Below are 25545 nucleotides of genomic sequence, written 5' to 3' on the forward strand. Positions count from 1 at the left end.
AAACCACTGGACTAAACTGCATGAAGGAGGCTAACACATTTCATAAACTAAATGTGTAGATTTATCATAAAAACGACTGATATACAACTGATATGAGCATATTTTAAAATTCATTTACGTTTTGTTTTGTTTTGTTTGGTTTTATTTCCTTCTCACTGTTAGTATTCTTCTCTAAACGGTTCACTTAACCCTGACGTTACTGAGCTGGGATTTCATTAATTATGCATCTTTACTGAAATGATAAATAGTTCGAGATTAATAAGGCGCCTAAACAAATGATGCACATCGCATAATCGAGTAGCTCCTTTTAAAAGATTTAATTGATAACTTCACAAAATCTTACAGATACAGTGGAGAAAATCTGTTGTTCGTTTCTATTTAAAGAATATATGTACAAATATTTTTTGCTTGTTTAACTGAAGATGTTACGAGTATGAAGGTGTGAATTCAAAAATTATAAACAACTTCAAAATTAAAAAAAAAAAAATGAATAATAATTAACATAATTTTGTATCTAAAATTTAATATTGATTATATGCATATTGATTATAATTAAAAGTAGTACAATAAAATTATATGAAACAAACGAGACAATGATCAATCAATTTAAAACCAAATTAAAACTATTTTCTTAATAATATTAATAAGAAAAATTATATATATATTTGTATAAAAAAATATATAAAAAAAATATATTAAAAAAATAGTAGTATTACAATTTAATAACTAAAATTATACATAATTAATTAATTCAATTATTCTACAGCTGGTTTATGATTTCGTTCTAATATAACACAGCAAGTGAATTTGTTAATGAACTTTCACAGTAAATTAACAAAAACTCCAAAGTGCAAACATACATACAAGTCAAGTACAGCTTTGGATCAGTTGGCTAATGAACGCTGACTCTGAGCTTTAAATTTGGCAGGGCACGAGTTCAACTCTTCTTACTTGCAGTCTCAAAAAATTATGTATGAATAATTAAATACAAGAAATAATTCCAAGACCGCTGATGATGGTTATTTGGCAATACTCGCAACAGCTATATGGTCAGCCAATGCAATTAATTAAAAAAATATAAAAATAATTTTTGTTATTGTAGTTCACTACTTTTCGAAATCTCTATAAAAAAATATATAAAAAAAATATATATATAAAAATATATATGTATAAAAAAAGATATATAAAAAAAATACATATATATATAAAAAAAATATATATATAAAGAACATGCATAAGCATATATTTTATATGTAAAAAAATATTGCGCAAAATTTTTTTAAAAAAATATACACATAAATATATTAATATATTATTATAATAAATATATTTATGTATATATACAAACAAATAATAATATAATGTAATAAATATATAAATTTATATACAAAAAAATTTTGCGTTTATATTTTATTAGTAGTTTTGTAATACTAATATTAATATAATTAATTAATTATGTATAAATAGTATGCAATACATAATATATAATACATACGATACATTAAACAATTATTATTATAAATAATTATTATTTATTCATAAATGTTAATATATTTATTAGTTACATTAAGATTTGATATTCTATTTAAAAATCATATGTCTTTCTCACAACTTTTATTAGAGTTCAGTTTGCAACTTTAAGCTATTATTTGTTATTTTGAAGATCTGAACCCAACTATACTCAGAAATATGGTTAGTCTATTATGTTTTTTTAAAATTGACAACAATAAGTAACTAATTTAATGTTTTATTATTTAAAGAGACAATTCTCGTAAAACTATTACATAAATATTAAATTATCATTTCCTTTGATCATGTGTCGAAAGACTAATATTTAAATCTTCTATGCAATTCATAATTCTAAAATAAAATTATATCATCTCCGTATTTTATTTTACCATCAATAGTTTGGTAATAATTATATACTATAACGTATTAATATTAGAAAAAAAATGAATTATTCTAACAATATATATGAATAATAAAATTTTATTTTTTATCAATTAATTGAATTTTTGGCTGACCTACAGCTAATTCGAGTATTGCCAAATACCCATTATCAGTGGTCTTGGAATTATTTCTTGTATTAATTATTCGTAGATTTTTGAGACTACAAATACGAAAAGTTAAATTCGTGCCCTAAAAAAAAGTTGAAGCTCAGAGTTAGTGTTCTGTAAATATATATATTTAACTTCTTATTTATAAATTCTATATGTCTTTTTAAGAAAAGAATTGTTTTTATTGGTATAGTAATAACATTTTTCGATACATATTTAGCACTCGATAATTTTTTTTCTACATCAAGGATTTTAGTACATTATCCTTTCTTGCTTCTTATATTTACTAAGTTATGCATCTCAAAATACTTATAACTACAAATATTTATTATGAAATCCATAAAGAAGACTTCAACGCAATATTACTGTAAATTATTTACAATATATTAAAATATATTAAAATTATAAACAACTAGTGCCACAACAAATCACTACTAATAGTAAGAAGCAATTAAACATAATGAGAATTATAAATACATGAATTTCTATATATGTTTGGAAATTGTGCTAATATAGCAATATTTTCTTACATATTCTTTTCAACCACAAGTCAGATTTGAAATCTTTGATTTGAGTATAGGTACGAATTATTAAATATATACCCTTGTACTAGTAAGGAAAATTGGCGAAATCATAGTTAACAATCATATTCGGTTTTTTTACACACTGCGTGTGTCTATATGGTTTATTGTGATGTCACTTTTTCAATTTTTTGGTAAATTTGCGTTTTTGATTGGTAAATTTGGATTCACTCTAGATTTATTCTTTAAATTTTACATAAATACGTATGTCGAATTAAAGAAATCACACTTTATGTGTAAAATCATATAAAACAGCTGTTAACTTCAGGATAAGCTAAATGCTCTAATAATATATATAGAGTGTTGAACTTTAATTTCGACTGTGATACATTTCGCTCGAGATGTATCAATCAAAAATGAAAATTGCTCTAAAAGTGAATCTCAGTTAAAAAAGTTACCCCAGATCTACCAATCAAAAACGACATAAGAATAATTCTAAGAGTTTGTCATATCTTTCTTTAAATGATTTAATAATTTTATGATATATTTCATGATATGTTTAAATTTAATGATATTATAATAATATTTTAATTATAAATCTTTAACTACCCATTTATTAAAACACTATATGTTTGATAATTTTTTCCTATGTTTAAGAGGTCTCCTAGTATACTTATTTAGTGGTAACTCAGTATTACCTCATTTATTTTAACTTTATAGGTTTCTCCTCTTATCCGTATTAGTGTAAAATATTTAAGCGGTCCTCGGTTTGGAGTGCAAATAAATTAATTATACTTTATGGCAAGATACTTACATGAATGAGTTCAGGTCTTTTACTTTACTGGATTAATTTATTAACTTGATGAATGATCTGCATTAATGAAATTAATATGAAATATTTTGTACCTTTTGAAACTAGTTTTAACAATAACAGTTACCAAAAGTCGAAACAGAGATTATCTATACCAAGCTATTTTAGTAGTTTATTTTAAAATACAAATTAAATCAATTTTTACTTAAGTAGTATTTTTTAATTACTATCCATGCCTATATTATTCTCCTCATAAGGTTATTAAAAAAATTTTTTTCAACATTTAGTATTAGTCCAGTAAATAATCAAGCTTTATAACAAACTTTCATTGCAATAATCTCATTGTTAGTTAATACTTATCCACTTATCTTACCGGTTTTCTTTTGCTTCATTTGGAAGACCAAATGCAATGACATTATGCTGTATTGGAACGAATAGTTAATGTAGCTCGCAATGAACAATAGTTATCTCCGAATGTTTGTGTTAATCTTCGTATTAATTTGTGCCCAATAAAACTAACCTTACCTAGTAATATTGAATAGATAGCTGGGTGAATCAACATGAATTGGAATACAAAAACATATATATATCATAGAATGAACTACGCATATAGGTGCGATACCATCCAATTATTTCATTTATACTATTTTTCTAACTTTTAAAATAAAAAAAGAAAAACAATATAATTATATTTTGATTTTAAATAAATTTATTTAAAATTGTTTTAGAACTTACAATGATTTTTTTTTCTTCTTCTTTTTGTTTTTTTAAATTTAATTAATTAATCGTAATAAGTCTATACTATGCAAAATTCATATAACATTTTTATGAAATTTTTTTTTTTTGTGATTTAAATATTAGAAAAAATTAAAATATTTCTTTTGTAATGAAAAAAATTTTGTGCTGATATGGGGTCTCACTTAAAACTATTAACATTCATAATATACACAATTGAAACTTTATAAAACTAAAATATGTAAAACTATAGAACACACATTCAAAAATTTTTTCGTACATACAATACTACAATAGATATATGTTAATATTTGCGAGATATACATAATTGTACATAATTTTATATAATTTTATAAAAATATCTAAGTTTTTCTGTCGTCAATACAGAAAAGTATAATATATAGTAAATTTAAAATTCCTAAAAATCAAAATGAGTTTACATTGTCTTTCAAGAAAGTGATGCAAAGTGTTATGATGTTTTATAGTATCTCTTTACATCATGGAGAGATTATTTAAAATAATATGAAAATAATTTTTGTTGTTGTAGTTCACTATTGTTCGAAACCTCTCTATTAAATACCACAGTTTCTGTTAAAGTAATAATAGTCACTAATGTCATATTGACGTGAAAATCATTTTTAATATCTTTACATCAATTAATTATAATTTGTTTTAATTAATTATGTTATTAAAAATTGTAATATTTTAGTGATAGGGAATATGAGCGCTATTAGCATTTAAGGAAAGAGTATCGGAGTTTAAGAGAAGAACAAGAAAACCGATTGATTTTTGAAATGAATAGATTGATGTATTATAATAAATCGTTACACATTTTTTCTCAAGTTTATTTCTTTCTTAATGCAATTATTCTTATTTGCAATATAAATGTCACCACCCATGTTGCAGTTAGCTAGCACTTTTTATTTATATTTTCTATATGGGCGTTTAATCTAAGATTATATTGTGTTTTCTTAGAACAGTACTTCTTTTTTATATTCTCTTCTATATGCCTGAACTCAAACACAGTTCAAGTAGCTGGTAGTTTGACTGTTTTTATTTTAAATTGTTTTTTACCAAAATATAAAAATATCTACAGGTAAGCTTAGTTTGTAATAAACAAACTATCTTAATTTTTATTTTATCTTAATTTTTTATTCTAAGTTGCCAATAATAATAATAGATAGAATCTATTAACCACTGAAATCGTGTTTTCAGTTTTAGTGTTCAGTGACATTATTGGAACTATTTTAATAAAAATTATATATTCTGCACTTCTCAAAACTTCTCCTGCCCACTAGTTAAAAATATTTTGTATGGATGTGAAAAAGTCACTCATAATATATTGTTTTTTAAAATAATAATAGTGATACCTCTAAAAAACAGCTGGATAACTGACTTGTTGCCCTTTCGTATAATAAGTACGTTACACTTTTACTTGAGATCCTGAACACCACTATTGTTTTTATAATATTATTGATGAAATATTTCTAGAAATAATCACTCATTACTATTATTAAATACTCTTTATAATGCCATATAGAGTGTTTCAAACGTATAGTACTAAATTGTGTTTCTCGACACAATAAATCCGGTTAAATAGCAGTGCTATTACTTCATTGAAAACCTTTATTAATAGTGTTTACTTTTCTATTTATTTATTTTGGGTAAAAATACCATAACAGATATATAGTTCTTTTTTTTTTTTAAATTTTGAATACTAATTAAACAAACTGCAAACCCTTTATTTTCTATTTTTTATTATAAAAAACACTTTGCATCAACATTTTCTCTCCTTAAACTAAAAAATTTGCTGCGAACTGCGCGAACGAATCTCTTAAAATTAATACGTTTTTAATACTTATTGCATCGGTAATTACAAAGACTTAAGATACAAAGATACAAAGACCTAAGATTGTTGAAGAAAAATATTGAAAAACAATTCATTTAAATACTCAATAAATTTAAGTACTCGCCAAAAAAAAAAAACAAAAGACAAAGAATTTTTTATGATGTTCAAAATTGTAGAAAGTATAGAGTGTAGGTAGCTTCAATCAAAAAGTCGAACTGTTAAAATACAGTTTTATCTTAAAACCAATATAGGTCCTTTGATGATTCTTGCACTTGTGCCTCCAAACCTGTTAAAATAAATATGAAAAAGTTTAGTTTAAACATGAAATTGAAATATTATTTTTAGTCAATATTAACTAAGTAATAGTCAAAGAAATTATTTAAAATCGTAACCGCCAACAATAGAAAAATATATGGTCTGTATATAGTTTTTTGATAGCTGTTGATCTTATCATCCAAGGTATTGTACTTTTGTAATTACAATAAATTTACATATAAAAAAAAAGATAGAAATAAAACAAAATTCACTACTAGTAGAATATAGATTTCTATCCCCTAATAAATTTTTAATCGTGTTAAAATTAAAATTAAATATCTTACTATTAACAAATATCAAAATAGTTTTAAACTGTTTTTTTTTTTCAAAGTTAAACTAACCAATTTATAAGTGTCGGTTCCTATACTACTTACGGTTACTTACTACATTAAGTATTTTTATATCAGACTGAGCATTGGCATCAGTTGAGGTGTTATACTATATAATATATAATTTATAATTTTATAATTTTTGTTTACAAATCGAATGTTAATTATACATGCTTCAAACACCTACTTTCCAAATATTTTCCCGGTTTTATTAAAGTCAAATGTCACTGACATTTATTTAAAAATTATATCACTTTTGCGTTATCTGAACTATATCTTTCACTTAAAATTTATCTTACACATAGTTGCATTTGAAATATCTCTTAATTTCAGTCTTCGTTTCAACGAAATTAAGGTCATTTTCCTTAATTTTGTATGGAAAAAACAACTTAATTTCGCTAAAACGAACATGATATTAAGATTTCTGCGAAATTAAGGTGAACATGTATAAGGCCATTTTCCTTAATTGTGTTCTAACCTTAAAACTGAATTTTGCATGAAAAAAAAACTTAATTTCGCTGAAATGAAGGTGAAATTAAGATTTTTGCGAAATTAAGGTGTGTCTGAATATAGTATATATTTCTTTATGGTTTAACGAACATGTCAAAGAACTTCCATAAACAGGCGACATAAACCCAGAAAAGAATTTTAAAAATAATATTTTGTTTTAACTTTTCATATTTATAATTATTCCTATAGGTCTTTATACATTATAAATAAAGTTTCATGAGCTTCAATTTGAGATGAATAAAATTATAATAAACATTTTTTCACTTGAATTCTCACTTATAATACTTCAGAGAAGTGGGGCAGGACAATCAATGTTCTATTAAAAACGTGATTACATAAATTATTTCTTCACAAACAAATGTTTCTTCTTAAGACAGCAAATAATGTTATTTGAGAAAACAAGCTCACCTAATCAATACTATCTACCGTTATTCAAATGATAAAAAATTATAAATCAAATCCGGGTTAATATAACTCACCTGCCATTGTGGGATAACTAGAATAAGCTGCTGCACTCTCCAATGCATGTGCCGTTTGCTGATCATGATGTAACCTAAACCATAAAAAAAATATATTTTTTTTTAAACAATAACAATAAACAACAATCAAATAATAAAAATAAATAAATAAATTTAAAATCTATTAAGTTATACATCTGAATAGCAATTTTACAACAGTGACAGCATTTGTGTTAGCAAATGTTTGGAATCGCACAAGTACTACCTATGTTAGTACGTACCTTGAACCGTGGCTATACTGTTGTGGCAGTCGCAAGTACTGTGCCATGTTGTGATGATGATAAGCATGAGCTGCGTGCGCATGTGCTGCATGTGCATAAGAGCCATAATGTGCCGCTGCATGTGGTACCCAGGGATCAGTTGCATAACCACCATCTGAACTATACAAATCGCTGACCTGTGTAGAAAAGAATTCAATTAAACTTTCAAAATGCACAAAATGTATGTAAATACAAAAACAAACTTAAAAGAGTCAACAAAAAAAACAAATTTGAAATGCATAATATCTCTTATGGTAGATATATATACATACCTGCGGATGTGTAGGCGCACTTACAGGATGCACATAGTTACTATTCCAAAATGAAGGTGGGAAATTTCTAGCTGACATTGGACTATTTGCTTCTGGAAATATAAAAGAGATTTTCTTCAAGTAATTTATTGTTTTTATTTATAAATAAATATATATTTGAATTATTATTAACTACAAAAATTTTACATTTCAAATTGAAACTATATTACTAAAAATAACTAAGTGGGTAATAGTTTTAAACATACATATTAAAAAAATGACGAAATCGGCAATGATATTGTCTACAAAAAGTAAATGGAAAATCGATAGTATGCAATAACGTTTCAATGAGACAATTCCAGACCACATGTACCTTCACTTGTTTATTTAAAAGGGACAACATCGGTAAACTTAACGTATTCGAATTTCATGTGAATATCAATTATCTCAACAATGCGCTAAACAATTATGTTTAGCCTACTTAAATTAGTCTGAGAATGGATAATAAAATATTTAGGACGTGTGCGAGTTAGGCTAAGTTGCGTTCTAAATGAGGGAAATTCTAAGATGAGCCGATAATGTAGTGATGTGTCGATACGTGTTGATAAATGGCTAAATGTGTGCAGTGCAAAAAATCCCAAAAAATCTCCCATTTGGTTTAGCATCAACTTAGCCTAACTCGCACACGACCTTAGATTACTTCTAAGGATGAGGAAACGTTGAAAAAAGTTAAAGTTTACGAAGGACAATACTTTAAACAATGAAATTTTCTTTTTACATAGAGAATATAAGTCTTTTGGTCTATAAAAATGTCTTGAATATCGTAAAGGTCTAAAATTATTTATAGATGTGATAATTATAGTACAGGATTGGCTATATTATGTGTGCCCATCTGGCAACACTGTAACTTTGACAAATGAAGTAAAATTGATTAATGAATATCTGTTCGGTAAATCAAAAAAATCCATAAATTACTACGAATTCGAAATGTATTTGTACTGCAATCTAAACAACTGCAGGTCATCAAAACAAAATATTTATTTATAAGAAAATAGCTTAGAGATTCGTTTTAAAAAAATTTGATAAAATCGTTATATACCCATCTACATACATTATAATAATGCCTCGCAATAGTTTCAATGTAATTATGATTAATATATGTAATTTATCTGATGCCTGATGACAACTGATCTGATGATGACTGCAAATCATAATTCATAGATCTACTTTATTTACGAATACTCATTTTTTCTATGTGGGAATATAACACATTTGTTTTTCGTTTCCATATTGCATTTATGGTTGCAATCAATAGATATACAATATTTTCATTTCATGACCTTCAATAAAAAATTTGTCCTTATTCTTGTATCTCTTTGATACCATACAAAGATACCTTTTCAATTATGTTACGTGGATGCGTATTCTAATTGTCGATATTTGACAACGCTGCTGAGGACAGGACCTTTAGTCTCCGCGTACATTATATCTTACTGTAAAGATGCCATCAGTTCTACTGGCCCCAGAAATCGTTTCAATATTTGCATTTCAAAATCATTTATTTTATTGTTATTAGCTTTTCTCGCTCCATATGGAATATAGATTAATTGATTTAAAGATTAGAATTAGTGATACAATTAAGTGTAGAATATAAAGTAATACAATAATGTTACGGTTTCTCAAAGTCAAAAGAAGTTGCCATTACTGAAACTCTATGTATCCGTCTGGCTTAAGAGCTGCATTGTCCTAACAGCTGTGGTAAGGCGTCTATTATTAGTAAAGCAGAGCTGAAGCTGTTGATAAACTCTGTGCAGGGTCATATGGCATGCGCAACTATTTTAAGGAGAATGGTCTGTTCAAAGGAACATAATGTCGGCTTTGTTTAAAAGCAGATGAGACATTTAATCATATTAGTTGTAATAATTTCAGGTGTATAATTATCTAAAATCAAATTTTTTTGGTTGGTTGCTCCTCTTCAGTATACCAAAGTTAGATCTTATTGAATGTCCTTTTTAAATAATTTTTAATATGTATATGCAAGAAACACAAAAATAACAAATGAGTTTATAATAATAAATAGCTTAGTTAGATAAAAGTTGGAACCCAATGTATGTTTATTTAAGATAATTTTTACTGGGTATTAACTATTTAAAAAACAGTATACTAATTTAGGAAACATAAAAATATTCAACAAGTTTATAATATTAAAAAGCTTATTTTACACCTTTGGTCCGATACTCCTCTTCAATAGCTAAAAGTTGGATCCTATTGAATGTCTGTTCTAGACAATTTTCACTGCATATTAACTATGTTAAAAACAGTATACAAATGCAAGAAACATAAAAATAACAAATGAATTTATAATATTAAACACTTTATTTTGGAAGTTTGCATTAAAAACTATCATTCAATATACTCCCTTCGCATCACACTTCATGAATTATGAGATGAACTGTAACATTTAATGGCGCCATGCCTTGTTTCAGTTGCAGGGGCCATATTTCATCATGTTTCTGGAATGCCTGTTAAAAAATACTTAAACCAATGTGTTAACTACCTAACAATGATTCCATGTGCATTATTTTCACTGCTTCATTTGCATTGATAGCAAATTTACACTTGTTAAAAGTTGCACTCTCTGTCTTCCATACTGTTCATACGGTTAAGGAAAAGTATATATGCACTACCAAAAATAGAAGAAGCACTTATTTTTCCTCGTATCAAATCCGAGTACATTTGTTGCAACGGAAAGGAATGCGTTTAAAGGCAAGGAATTCGCGTTTCTTTGCGCGTTTTGAAAAGTCTTGCCTCTGCGTCAACACAACGAAGCAAATTTTAGACTAAACTCAATACAGAAAAGATGAAATAATATATATTTTTATATATTTTGTATGTGTTGTGTGTTTGTTTATGCAGTAATGCAGTTATGCAGAGTAGTGATGTGCTCGATTGTTGTTCCTGTTGCTTTCTGCAGCAAATGTTGCTAAATGTTACCAAAGATGTGACGCTTTTTGAATTTCTGATGCGCCTTTTTACGTTCAAATGCCGCGTGCCGTACTTATAAATACAACAAACTCATTCTACCACCAACCAACCAACAAACTGAGCAACGAACCAAAGAACCTCACTCTTCCTCAGAAGTATTACGAATACGAATTCGAATACGAATAAGAAATGACGGCAAGGAATTCTCATTATTGCTGCGAATACAATTCACGCACAACCGCACACGTGCACACCAACTTGAAAACATTACAATGAACCATTTAAACATGCGCCTCCATGTCTGATGTTAGGGAGGACGTTTGGGATGGATAGGCGACAAGACCCACTGCTGCCTTCGGCAACAAAGTATAATGTATTTGTCGATGCCGTTCCATATTTTGGGCCTTAAAATTCACTTTCAATTTACTGAATACCAAAAAGATAAGAAACACAAAAAATCGTGCGCCTTCTTGTCGCTGACTAAAAGAAATCAAAAATCGGTAGGAATTTTATTTCCAATTTGATGACATAAACAACCACAAATTAAAACAACAACTACAACAAATACAACAAATACATGAAAAATCTAACAATAACTCAAATTGGAATTTAAATGGTTTTGTCTTAAAACACATTTAATTACAAGCATTTAAGTGGAGGCATCCCATAAAAAGTATAAAGAGGAAAATGCCGTGCCGAAAATCAGGTACATACACTCGTATTTGAGTCACGGTAGCCAGAAAAATTAAGAAGCGCTACCTGCTGAGATATTGAGTTGCAAACAAAATTACGTTGACAAAATATTACATGGATTAGATTAGGAACGCAATTCTTAAATTTACAGAATCCCAACTGATTGAGATGTGAAGATATGAAATGGGTAAGGATGACATAAATTTATTATAAATCTGATAATAATGTAAAGGCCACACAACGTTGTTCTTCATACTTTGTATAGAATAAAGAAATTTATTTAGATTTAATTGAAGAAAATGAAAGCAATTGGTAAGAACACTATGATTCTAATAAATACTCAATAATTACATTATGCGTATAGGAATGTGTATAAAGGTAATTTTCTAAAGGTAATAATGAAAAGCTCATATAAAGCTCACTTCCGAAGATAAACCCTATATCCATTATAAATATATACTCTCTATATACATATAATTATATATATGCTCTATAACCTTTCTTCATATTAATTATTTACAATAAACATTTATAATACATTCTTACATTAGATTAAACTTGCTTCAAAATTTATATCTAAATAAATCAATTTGAAGAAAATTATTCTTGTCATAATTAAATTAAAATTATAATAAAAACTTTTGCATATTAGCATATAAACAATAATTCTGCATAATTAAAACAATTCTTGTTTTCAAATTTTCAATAAATATTACATATCTTATATCGTCTTTGCTTCTAACATATTTCGACGATAATGCTGCCAACAAAATGATCTCTTAGAATGAAGTTCACAATAACAATAAAAATCAAAACATCTGTGATCAAACCCAAGGTCCTAATCTAAGATGTCATCTCCAAAGATACTACCTAAATTAAAAATGTTGTCCTAGACTATAATAAATGTTTTAAAAAATATCCTAATCATATATACGATACAGTAGACGATCTTAAAGAAGTAATCAAATTAGAGCTATTTATTTTTTATTTTATAAAAAAATAAAACACGACATGTCAATATAAATTATTTTATTTCAGATACTAGTTTATATTATTTTTAAACTAGTCCGGAACACCTTTGAGTACTTGTTAACATAACTCTATAAATTCATCAAACATGAATATATAATGTAGATATTAAAAAACTTCTATGAAGTTATATCGTATGATCCTAAACGTTAGTTTTTAGAAATATTTTTTTTTAAAGAGGTTTTTTCGAACTACAACCAAAAAAAAATTGTTGTCTTTTTATATCATTTTAATTAATTGAATTTTTGGCTGACCATACAGCTGTTTCGAGTATTGCCAAATACCCATCATCAGTGATCTTAGAAATAATTCTTGTATTTCATTATTCGTAAATAATTGTTTTTGAGACTGCAAGTACCAGGAATCGAACTCAGGTCCTGCCAAATGTGAAGCTCAGAACCAGCGTACTTTAACCAACTGATTCAAAGCCGTACTTGAATTTTTTTTTTTATTCGCATATTTTTCTGGAGTTTTGTTGTTTTTGTTATGAAAGTTTTAATTAACAATTTTTCTTGCTGTGTTTATATTAGAACGAAATCATAAACCAGCTGTAGAATAATTGAATTAATTAATTAATTATATTTTTTATTTTTAATTGTTAAATTTCCATACTATTCTGTTCGTAGAGACATTATTTGTTGCATGATTTGTTCTTTCTTATGTATAGAACCTAATCTAGGTTTTTCATTAAATCGATATCAATCAACAATAATTATATCCGATAATAACTTTCAATGAACAAATTTATGGGGGTACGTGCATCTCTAATTTTTTATAATTTTTAAAAATAAGTGACCAATTGAACCACAAGCATTTATAGTCTTAATGCTTTGATTAATACAAGTGTTTTTTAGCTTCCTGTCCTCGTCCATCTATACATAATACGAAGAGAATAGTCACTGACTCCATAGAAACAGCCAAACAATTTGCATACTAATCAGTATGCTATGTACGTGATCTTACTTAGCAACTTTTGTGGAGCAATAAAAATTTGATACGCAGGAGTCACATCCTGCGTTGCCTGCAGGATAATGAAAATTATTTGAAATTCCATGCTTTATCTCATTTATTGTTTTGTTCATTTCACTGTCTAAATAAGTTATAAATAAGTAAACAAATTAAATGGAAAATTGTTAAAATTCTTTTACGAAAATATTTTATATGCTTTTTAATTTTTTAATTAATTAGGTTTAATTTAATTTAAATAATTTTTAATTTATTTTTGAGGAATTTGCATTGAAATGTCATTGAAATTGACAACAAACTGTGCATCGCCACTGTATCTACTGTTTGATATATTTATATATATATATATATATGTTTATATATATGCATATAAGATATTTTGCATGAGCAAATATATATTATTATTTGTATATATAGTATAAATAATTTATATATGTAGATATACTATATATATTTACATATAGTATAGTTTCATAAAAGTTTTTAAATGCATTTATTCAATTAACTGCATTTAAAAAAGAAAGACTCACAGCTTTTGTTTTATTTGGCCACTGCAGCTGCAGTTTGTGTTGCAGTTGCAGTCATGGCACTCGAATGGTTGATTCCTAAAATATCGAAGATATTTCGGTAGCCTGCAATGTGCCGTGGCAAATTCATGTGATTCGAAAGTAATTTAATTAGATGCCACGAAATTCGATGAAATTCCTTTGTTTTTAATTTAGATCATTTGAGGATGGCAATCTATTTTGGTATCTACATACTCATACCTTTTTCATGATGATGAACGCTTGTATATGTGAGTTAATATTTTTAAATTGTTCAAATAATTTTAATGATTGGAATATTTAATGAATATTCACAATTAGTAAATATTGTTATATTAATTTTATATATTTTATTCCCAAAAATTTGATTTGAAAAAAATGTTGGTTAACAATCACAATATACATTGTTTGTTGTTTAAAAATTAGAAATTATTTTACTTAAATTTTAATATTTCAGTTTGGTTTAAAAAGCTATACAATTAGATACTAATAGCTTTACATTTAACTAAAAATGTGTAAAATCTTTAAGATATGCTATTTATATTATTTTAATATGAATAAAATAGCATATTTGAAATACGTTTCGATTTAAAATTAATACAGAAATATAAATATTGTCGACTGACTAGTTGTTAGTATGTATGTTGATCCTTTTTTCGAGTCAGTGCAACTGGGCACTTTTACTCTTTGATAGCTGGGGGTACTACAGGGTCCCACCCATCTCATTGACTAATTTATGTATTCCTTATGAGCTTCATGATTATTCAGTGATTTATCTAAGATCTGCGTACCTCCCCGTGCGGAGAGTGATTACTCTAAGAATAGATAGTGCTAAGTAGGATAGCCTATCATTTTTCGCATATAAACTAGTCGTTAGTCTACTAATTAATTTTATATAATGTTAATCTGATCGGCCATAAGCTATGCATAGAAATATCACTTCCTAGCTACACTAGATCAAGTTAAAGCTTTAAGTTGATTTTATAGTAAGTATTTGTTAAAAATTAAGACGTTCTTAATGCTCTATTCCTGAGGCAGAACCATTATGCAGTTTTAGAGATTTTTTAAAGGATGTTTTCAATCACAACTTAGTAGAACTGGAAACTAGACCTTATGTGCCACACATAGTGTGTAAAATATAAATTTATGGGTATGCTTCATTAAAAATTGCTTTAGTTAGGTTTAATCTATTTTTTTTTAATAATTATTTAATAAACTATATATTAATTGTAATGATATTGAAGTTTGAAAATAATCATTTTTTTCATTACTTCACTAATTCTTTGAAAGAATTGGAACCTAATAACTTTTTATTACTACCGAATGTAAAAAACACTTTTAATGGACAGCGATTTGTGACACTTAACCAAAACATAACACGTGACCAAAACACATGTTTCTGATGATTTTAATGGACTACGATTTGTAACACTAAAGAACTAATAAATCCGTTCAAAACACATGTTTATGATGTACTTTAATGGAATGAAATAATTGTCATAAAAATTTGTTCTATTTATGATCAAAGAGAATATCTGAAAAAAATTATACAGCCATTTCTAGTTTTCAAAACCTAATTTTATTTATTCCGGACACGCAAATAAAATTATTTATATTTATTTTGATTTATAATACAACTGTGGCCTTATATAAAACCTAGTACTTTCGCTTAAGTATTCTGCTACCGTTGCTTGTACAATTATCGTGCTCACAGGACACTGTCCTATAGGATTCCGATTCCAGTAATCTAATAGTTTACAGATTCCTTTAAACTACGTTCGTAGCAGTGAAACAGAGCAGGAAGAGTAAAATGCCACTCATCTACTCTGTCACTGCTTGGTATTTACGAAATGAGTGTATTTACTTTAGCTTTCTCTTTCTTAAGAGAGAGTAGCAGTCGGACACTAGTATAAGCATAACCCATAATCCATTTTATTAAAATGGCACAATATTTTCGACTCCTAATTAAAAGCTTGTTCACTCTTTCTTTAGGGTATAATAAAACTGTACTACCATAATGGATCTATTTCTTAGGAGTCTAAGTGAGCCGCGTCTCTTTAAAGATGGTCTACATGGAATATTGTTGTTCCAATTTTTGCCACATTAATAGGTGGCGGTCTTTATGAAACTTAATACTTTCACTTAGATATGCAAAGAAGTGATGTCAGTATGACTCTATTTACACACCCCAAATTTTACACCTCTTTTCAAAAATTGCAAGTCACACACTCAATTATTGTTTGTTTTCTTAATAAACGAGATAATTAATTTTAAGAATTGAAACGTACTCACTCAAGTGCTAAGATGACAGCAAATCTTTTTGACTAGCGGCTAATTTATTAAGATATCGTAGAGGCAGCCAACATTTACTCATACCTCATTTACCAAACAGCGCTGCAGATGTTAAAAAACCAAGAAAGAAAAACTTTTGAAGGCTAAATATTGAGTCGTCACACAAAGTGTCTGGTGAAGAAGAAGTGCTTTCATAGGTTTTGTATAATTAAATTAAATTTGAAAATTGAATCTGTGACTTGTGACAATTTTCATCATCAACATAAGTACCATGAGAAGCAATGTTTTTTGCATGTAATATGCATAATGATTTTGCTGATAGGTACTAGAAACTACCGCACATTAATCCATACCACACCAAACCACAGTTGCAAGTAACTTAAGGAGTTGTGGAAATTAATAGAAGGGAACTCACAGAGGAAGCAGACACAATTAGGAAATCTTTTGAATTTTTCGTAAATGTATATTTAGTGTATGATGAACCAATGCGCAATGGTGTGACATTTACATGACAGCAGACTTCGTTTGATCACACTTCTTCACATCATAACACTGTGAGGTGTAAGGGCTTTTTTTCACTGTAAAACGGCTCATTGATTGTTTTACATGAATTAAATACATTTTATTTTGTACTTTAGGGTTAATAACTCAATAATGCATTAATCTTATGCAGAGTTTAGGGATTTAGGGATAAAATTATTAAAATTTTAGTTTACAAATGTATGGAAAACAAACAAATTTTGAAAACTTAAAGTTTTTACATCTTAATTAAGAGAGGAGCACTTTAAATGGATACAGAGATTAGGCCAAATTGGGAATACGAATAACATTAATGCCGTTTTCGATTAGTGAATTTGGGGTAATTTATTCAATCGTGATTTTCATTCAGTGCAATTTTCATTTTTGATTAGTAATTCTCGAGCGAAGTGTAACACAGTCGAGATTAATTTATAACACTCTAGATATTTTACCAGAGCATCTAGATTACCCTGAACTTAACAGCTATTTGATATGACTTGACACATAAAGTGTGATTTGATTCGACACATATTTTTATGAAAAATATTAATGCCTACTAATATTATAACAACAAAAATGTTAGATTACTCTAAAGACTATAGAATGGGTAACTAAATTTGACAGATCGAATGTAAATCTAGATTGGATTTAGATTTCCTAATCGAAAACGCCATAAGTCTTATTATATTTAAATATAAACTCAGACTAATAACTGAAAAGATAACTGAATCCATTTAATTATTGAATTTTTTTAATCCGAATAGTTAAAATTCTTTATATGGAACAAAATTAATAAAATTTAATGAAAATAGAATTATTTAACATAGATAATACCAGATTAGTAATTGGGATCTATGATCGTATGAAGATATTAATAAGAATATATTCTTAAATATATTCATTACTTCATTTTTATTACAAAATTAAATTTAATTGAATTAGCTGATTCAACTTTGAATTAGCTGATTTTTGTTTTTTTAAAAACTAGAATTTACCGAGTCCCGAATCTGAGTATCGTTTCAAATACTAGATGGTCAAATGGAATGAAATATGAAAAAGCTAGACATAACATTATTTTCTTCAAATAATTGATTAAAATTTTTACTTAATACTTAAATTTTTATTTATTTTTTTATTATAAATTCTCTCAAAAGGTTCTTCTAATCCATTGTGATTTTTCTAGATGTTGTTTGATAGTGTCAAATAATCCATTGAATTCCATAACAGCTTGAATACTGTTTAAATATTTTATGACTTTAAGGTCATAAGATATGACATTTTTAGACTTTAGGAACTTTCTCACAGGGAAAATAGGAAGGAAATAAGGAATCAACTAATCATCCAAATTGTATTCAATTAACATAAATGAGTTTTAGTATAAACATGTCTGTCATTAAAATAGCCATTTTATAATAATGGATAAGCAACGCTTCGTCATATAGTATATTAACTTTCCAATCATTCATAAGAATAAGTACATATCCTTTCAGCAATCAGAATTCAAAGAAATTCCATTGCTAACTGCTATATATTAAATTGATTAATTTCGTATTAATTTATAATTTATATATAATCAATTAATTTGTATAACATCTTTATGGTAACAAATTATTATAATATATTTTATTCTATTTTTTTATTAAAAGAGTACAATTGAATTCTATTTAAAAAAAAATAGGATAGAATCCTTTATTTTTTTTTTTTTATAAAAATTAATTTGAATAGCATTACTTTAAATCAAATGAATTGCTTAAATGAACATAATTATTTATTTTTTTAATTGATTAAATAAAATATTTAAATAAGATGTCAACGCACCTTTGTTATCCTTGTTAAAATTAAGCGCTCTGGAAAAGTGTTCATCAACAACACTGGCCGTGTCGCCGGAATAGTTTGTGAATACGACGCAGGTTGCAGATAAATACTGAGCTCTCCCCTGGCTATTGCCACTTGAAGTATCGAGAGGTAAATCTTTCGTTTGTGCACCATGCAATGTATGACGTGGTGAATCTGGACCTGAGGAGCATGAAGATTCATTGTGGGATCCCACGAGTCGCGCTGTAATATAAAAAAAAATAATAATTACAAATAAAATATAATTATTTACAAAGTAATTTTGCACGCACATATAATTTAAAAATATTTCTTTCGGCTTGCATATAAAAATTATATATAGAAAAATCTGAGCTTAACATTAATTTAAATGTTCTGAATGCAAATAACGGCGAAAAAATGTTCGGAATTTGAGAATTAATTAGTCGCGCGAGTTAATCGTGCGAACGTAAAGAAAAATGTTTGGAATGTCAGCTTGTGAACAGGCGGCAATACCGCTAAGTGTTGATCTTTTTATGAATGAGATCAAATGATATATGTTTAAATCAAAGTAAAAGAATTTATATAAATTACTTTAAGCTTCTGTTTCTGCAAAATTATGGTTAACAACATAGAACAAACGCCTACTATAATAAATACATGCAAACCGAAATCAATACACTCTACACACTATAAATGTGATAAAGATACTCAAAACTTTTCAGATGCATTAAATAAGCTAGATGTGTGCTTATAAGTGTGATCCGGCTAATACACTTTTTTTACACAGACCATTTTAATGTGCAAAATTTATACATTACAGGTTTTAATCCAAATAGAGCAAAACCTTTTTTTTTGAATAAGTGGGTACACAACTAAATTTATGATATAAATACGATAATAGATTTCCATTAAAAAAGTTATTATTGGAATAACACTTTAAATAAGAGCAAGACTAAGAAGCTGATTCATCCTAAGAACTATGGTAAAGCGCCATTCTCATTAGAACAGAATTGAGGCTGTGTTCCAGATTATATTACAGGTCACTACTATTTTTATTATCTCAGCATGTTGGGTCTGTCTCAAAACAAATAATAACAGCTTTGTTTAAAGGCAGCGAAAACTTCTAGTCACATTCTTTATGACTGTCCGATATAATTCTCACGTAGTTTAAATTTCTTAAATTATATATATTCTGCAAAAATACAAATGATCTTGAATATGACTTTTGATATAAATTTGATTGTAGGAAATAGCTCCAAGACTTAAACTGCCATTGTCATTGTTAGTTTTATTTTACAATTGAGAATACTGTGACGGACTGCGAGAGAAACTTTGTTGGGATATAAAGTATATGTATTATTCCATTACTTTATTAGTAAAAGACTTGTTCAACTAAGGATTATGTTATTCAAAATATCTCGGGCACGGTACAAGTAAAATTGTTGTTGTTTTCGATGTAAATTATTACATTGAACAATATATCGGTTTAAATTCCGTATCTCGGCACTAAGGCAAAGCAGTGTTGTTTAGTAATAAATTTCGGAATTCGCTCATAATCTAATATTACATATTACACTTTCAGATTTGAAGGTAAGGCGTATAAATTTTGTAAATACTGTTAACAATTATTATAAGATAATATAATAATAAATTAACATTATTACAGCCTCTATGAGGCTGTTTACTTTTGGTGGCAAATTGGAAGTGAGCATATCTACATTTCCTTTTAATTTAAGACACAACCAAAAAGTACCGAAACATTGTGAAAATACGAAATTGGCAATACTGATGTGACAGTCTACACAACACGCACTTTTGACATAACCCGAAAGAGCCAATTTACCAATTTTACCGTGCCTGAGACGCTCTACATAACATGACCCTAATACGTCTAGACCCTCTCTCATACTTATTGTAAATCTAACAAGCTATAGTCATAATACGTAAGAAAGTGTTTGGCTAACACAAAAAAATTAACAAAAAAAGCCATTATATTTTCAAAAACACCAAAAATAAATTTTTTATTGGTTTTATAAATTAAATCATATTGATAACAAGGATTTTAGTTATGCTATGCGTATTATATAATATATATATATATAATTATATTATATAATATATATATAACATAAACAATATAAGATTTACCTTCAGCATCGTTTCTTGGTCCCACTAGATCCTCTTCTTTGGTATGTGTTCTGCTATGTAAAGCATTATTTAGATTGCCATGCACTAGAGCTGCAGTACCGCCGCTACTGCCTGCTCCATTGCCAACAAGTGTTAAATTCGTTGATGCGGGTGTTTGATTTGTTTGTGCAGCAACAGCTACAACGGCTGCACTAACCGTAGGCGGTAAAATTGGACTACATGGCGAATGAGAGCCTGCACTTGAAGCACTCGCCAGTTGAACACCAGAAGAGGAATACAAATCTTGATTGAACTGCAAAATATAAAATTTATACATTAGTTATAAATACATAAGGAAATGAATAGAGCGTATAATAATGATTTATGATTTAAAATTAAAACAGATTAATTTGTTACCCTACCTCAAATTTCTCAGTTCGTTCAATAGATCTAAAAATATTGGATAAACAAAAAGCATGGATATTATTATTTAGAATATCTTAACCCAACAATCACTATATAGTTCTTTCATGTTTAATGCTGAGCAACAACAGGCGCGTTGCTCTGTTATGTCCATATCTCCGGGATGAGATTGGCATGTGGGATTTGTATGATATCCGTGATGACTATGTGGTGCCTAACCATGTTATGCCATAGAATTATTCCAATCAGAATTCTGTGATCATTTTTTCATAATTGAAAAATAAATTTCATCAGTTCATTGACAGATTCTTTTAAAAGGCTTTAATCAGATTACAGGTTTCGATTTCAGACCAATTTGTAGAGGGCAGCCAATCGTTCAGTGATACACAGAGAATCCATTCTTCCTCTGTGAGCAGAAACAGTGGGCTTTAAATTTTTAATCCACTATGAATACTAACTTAAGATTTTTACTAAATTTACTAAATCTTGCGCAATAGATATACAGAGTTTTACCTAAAATGGGCATAGATAAGAAAAGATTTTTTTTTTTACGAGTATGGTTTTCTTTCAAAGCAAAAACTTTTTAAACCAATTTTCAATGGAAATTAATCAAGTATTGAAGTAAAGTAATATCTATAATAAGGTCAATTGTCAATATGATAGTTGGCTCCTATGAGTATAAAAGTTTCGATAAAATCAAATTATTATCTGGAAGTGGTTTAATTGGGAATACTTGAATGAATAATAGATGCTAATATTTTTTTTTCTCAAACATCAGAACAAATGAATTCGTCTTCCAAAAAATGTAAATTAAAAAATCTTTAAAACTTCAATTAGAGCAATTGCAACATATACGTGCACCCATGTCCTTCTCGCTTGTATGTTACCAATCATATATCTGATTTGTTACCAAAAAATATAAAAAAAACGTAGATATTGGTAAGGGATGTTACATAGTGTACTCTAATAATAAAAAGATAATTAAAGGTGGAACTAATATTTGTTACATTAACATACCAATGATATTGCTGCGGTTGGGATATCATTGATTTGTTTACAGAAGACCTTGTTCACAGAAGGTGTATTAAGAACAACTATATAATCAAACAGATCCAGATTAAATTTTTCCAGATACAAATACATTTTCAACTTTCCTTTAAGTTTAAAGCAATCATATTTGCATTGTTTAAAGAAATGACTTATTATGTGAACAGGAGAAACAAAATCTACTTGAACACTGGAGAGCCCAAACAAGCATGCGGTAGTCCAGAAGATTCGTTGATTCTGAACACTTCCAAGTTAACACTATCTTTAAACTTTGCAGAAACAATATTAAAATCTACACAGAACTTGTTACAGGACACTGTAGACTCAATTACAACATGAAGAATATAGGTGGATATAGAAGAATATATATTCTATATAGAACATAGAACATATTTTATGCAACTGCCCAGCGGCGGCAAGACTTAGACTTGACTACCTTGGATCTTACTCCTAAATCATATACGTAAAATCATGCCCACAGCAATAACTAGATTTATAAATGGTCTAGAATTGTTTTAGTTGGGCCGTTAGGCGTACAAAAGCTGTTTTAGGTCGGAGTGTATTCATAGCCTATTATTAAATAATAATAATTGTTTAAGGATCCAAATTTACTATATCTGTACAAACGCTACTAATGTTTTCAAAAAAATTCATTTTTGTTAATATAAGAGAAATAGTTAAAAAAAGAAAAATTTCCTAATAAGAGTATATAGCGTACCTTAACAATTTAGTTTTAATATTAAATTAACACCAGAAAATTCAATAGAAAATTTAACAACAAAAATGATTTATATTATCCGGCAGAATATAACATTAAATATAATTAAGTGTAGCAATTAAAAAAAACCATTTAAATTATTTATTGGAGCATAAAATTATTTATTTTTAAATAATTATCGGCAATTGAATATAATGTTTTGTGAAGTCTGATAACAATACTAAGAATTAAGCAATATTAGATACAATGCAATAATAAACAATATTGCCGTAGATATAATGCACGTAAAATGACTTTGTAAAATGAAACTAATATGAAAACTATCTACAAAATTACAGTTAATATTTTGTTAAGTTTCAGATGTCACCATAATAATTTATAATAATTGAACCCAAACCAAAACTTAAAATTTATTGTTTCTCTAATATAACACGTTGTTACGTGAGTAGGAGTATATTTAAAGATAAGTAAATGCATCTAAATATATACATAAATAAATTTATTAAAATTTGTGGATATTGGAGTATTGGAGTGTTAGGGTCACATGCTAATAGCGCCCCATAATCTTTCGGTTTAATGAATTAGCGTCATACTAAGTCTTGCGATTGATAATTTATGTGCAACAATATTCAATAGCAGATGAAAAACTCGTTATCTACACAAATGGAGTATATGGTAAAGACCTAAAAGTGAACGAAAAATAAATACATACCAAAAAGAACAGATATGAATTGTCACCCACCACTAACGATGTCATTAGAGATTTGACGCTATTCTTAAAGTGTGCCGCTCTGGCTCATTTAGTTGTGATGCTAAAATTAACATCATCGAATCAAAAAATATTTAGACTTTACTGCACGTAATAATGGGTTAACCATCACGATCCATTAAAATAATAGCACTACTGACTGCCTGTATTGATTTATGTTCCGTGGCGGGGTTCGCAATGCAACTATATCTCACATTCAATACATACTCGTACCATGTGTACCGTCTTCTCCAAAATAACGTGAATGGGGTGATTGTTGCGCATCGGTGTCATTAGCAGCGGCAATAAAATATGTTGGCAACATTTGAATGTTGAATGTTGCATTTAAGTAAATTTAAAGCGCATTTGAGTTGAAACTAAACAAAAATTAGTATATTTTAAACTATACAAAGGAAACAAGCATAAGACTTTATTTAAATGAATTTATTTTGCTTTAACTCAAAACCTGTATAAATCTCGTTCCAGCTCCAGCAATTGAAGTTAATGGAGCAGCTGTAAACAAAACTACTGAATGTTTTTACAATACTCGTAATTCATCAGGTTGTAGTAACTTTAGAAAATAAAAATTTTCGCATTTCCAATAACAAATAATATATAAATAAATTATGTACTGAAAAGCTAACTATTTTTATAAATTTCTTAGTAATTGTTATTTGTAATTACTCGTTATAGTAAAAATCTTGTTTGTTACAAGCTTGCTTTAATTAAAAATTGTAATTAAAATCAATTGGAACTCAATTAATTAAGACGTTGAAGCATGCCAAATTGATTTTTTTATGTATTTAGGTTAGTTATGTTATAATTAGTATATCAATTAAATTTCTCTACATATCAGTATCTAAACATAACACTGCTAGTACAAGTAACTTTATCAAAAATTAATATAGACATACAAATTAATGTAAAAGATGCTTTCCAAAGTAAATACGACTTTTTGAATCTTTCATTTATATAGTGTCAAAATTTCATAATATTTGGACGTACAGAAACGAAGCTACTCCGTCTGAAGTGGCCTTCTATCAACATAAAAGATCTTTTGATTTCATATGTTTTCCCTTCATCGACGAAATGAGTTTTTCCAAAAAGGTAAAAGACTCATATTACCGAATGAAGTGAATTTTGGGATCTATTGATTTAAAATTTTAAACCAAGAAATCGATTATAGAGGCCAATTGATAAGATGGCGTATCTTTCGTCTCATCCACTTCGTTCTTTCTTCGATATTCTAACCACATACAACGAATACACCAAACGTTTCAAAACATCAAGATAAAATTGTCTATTAACAGCTTCTTTCAGCTCAATAAATTTTTTGAAAACAATGGGATTACTATCATTAAAGCAAATCAACATTTTATTCACTTATGATATTAGGTCAAAATATTCAAAATTGAAATTTTTGAGGTCTTCAGTTCCAGTTCCATAAATTTCTATCAATATTTTGGTTAATCTTTAGATTTA

The 25545-nt window shown here is 27.6% G+C and overlaps 1 protein-coding gene across 1 annotated transcript in view; it reads right to left on the bottom strand.

Moving 5' to 3' along the window:
• Positions 1-6100: 6100 nt before the first annotated feature.
• The window catches only part of LOC119679623 (protein vestigial), a 28291-nt gene continuing 8846 nt past the window's right edge, over positions 6101-25545 (bottom strand). Inside the window, exons 2-7 of the mRNA XM_038092082.1 lie at positions 21149-21440; positions 19004-19243; positions 8178-8269; positions 7867-8042; positions 7607-7680; positions 6101-6259 (exon numbers count right to left, since the gene is read on the bottom strand). Coding sequence (XP_037948010.1) covers positions 6210-6259; positions 7607-7680; positions 7867-8042; positions 8178-8269; positions 19004-19243; positions 21149-21440 — 924 coding nt within the window. The 3' untranslated portion in view covers positions 6101-6209. The remainder of the gene's footprint in view (positions 6260-7606; positions 7681-7866; positions 8043-8177; positions 8270-19003; positions 19244-21148; positions 21441-25545) is intronic.

Source organism: Teleopsis dalmanni, chromosome 2 (genome assembly GCF_002237135.1).
Source record: "Teleopsis dalmanni isolate 2A chromosome 2, ASM223713v2, whole genome shotgun sequence".
NCBI classification, from domain to species: Eukaryota; Metazoa; Arthropoda; class Insecta; order Diptera; family Diopsidae; genus Teleopsis; species Teleopsis dalmanni.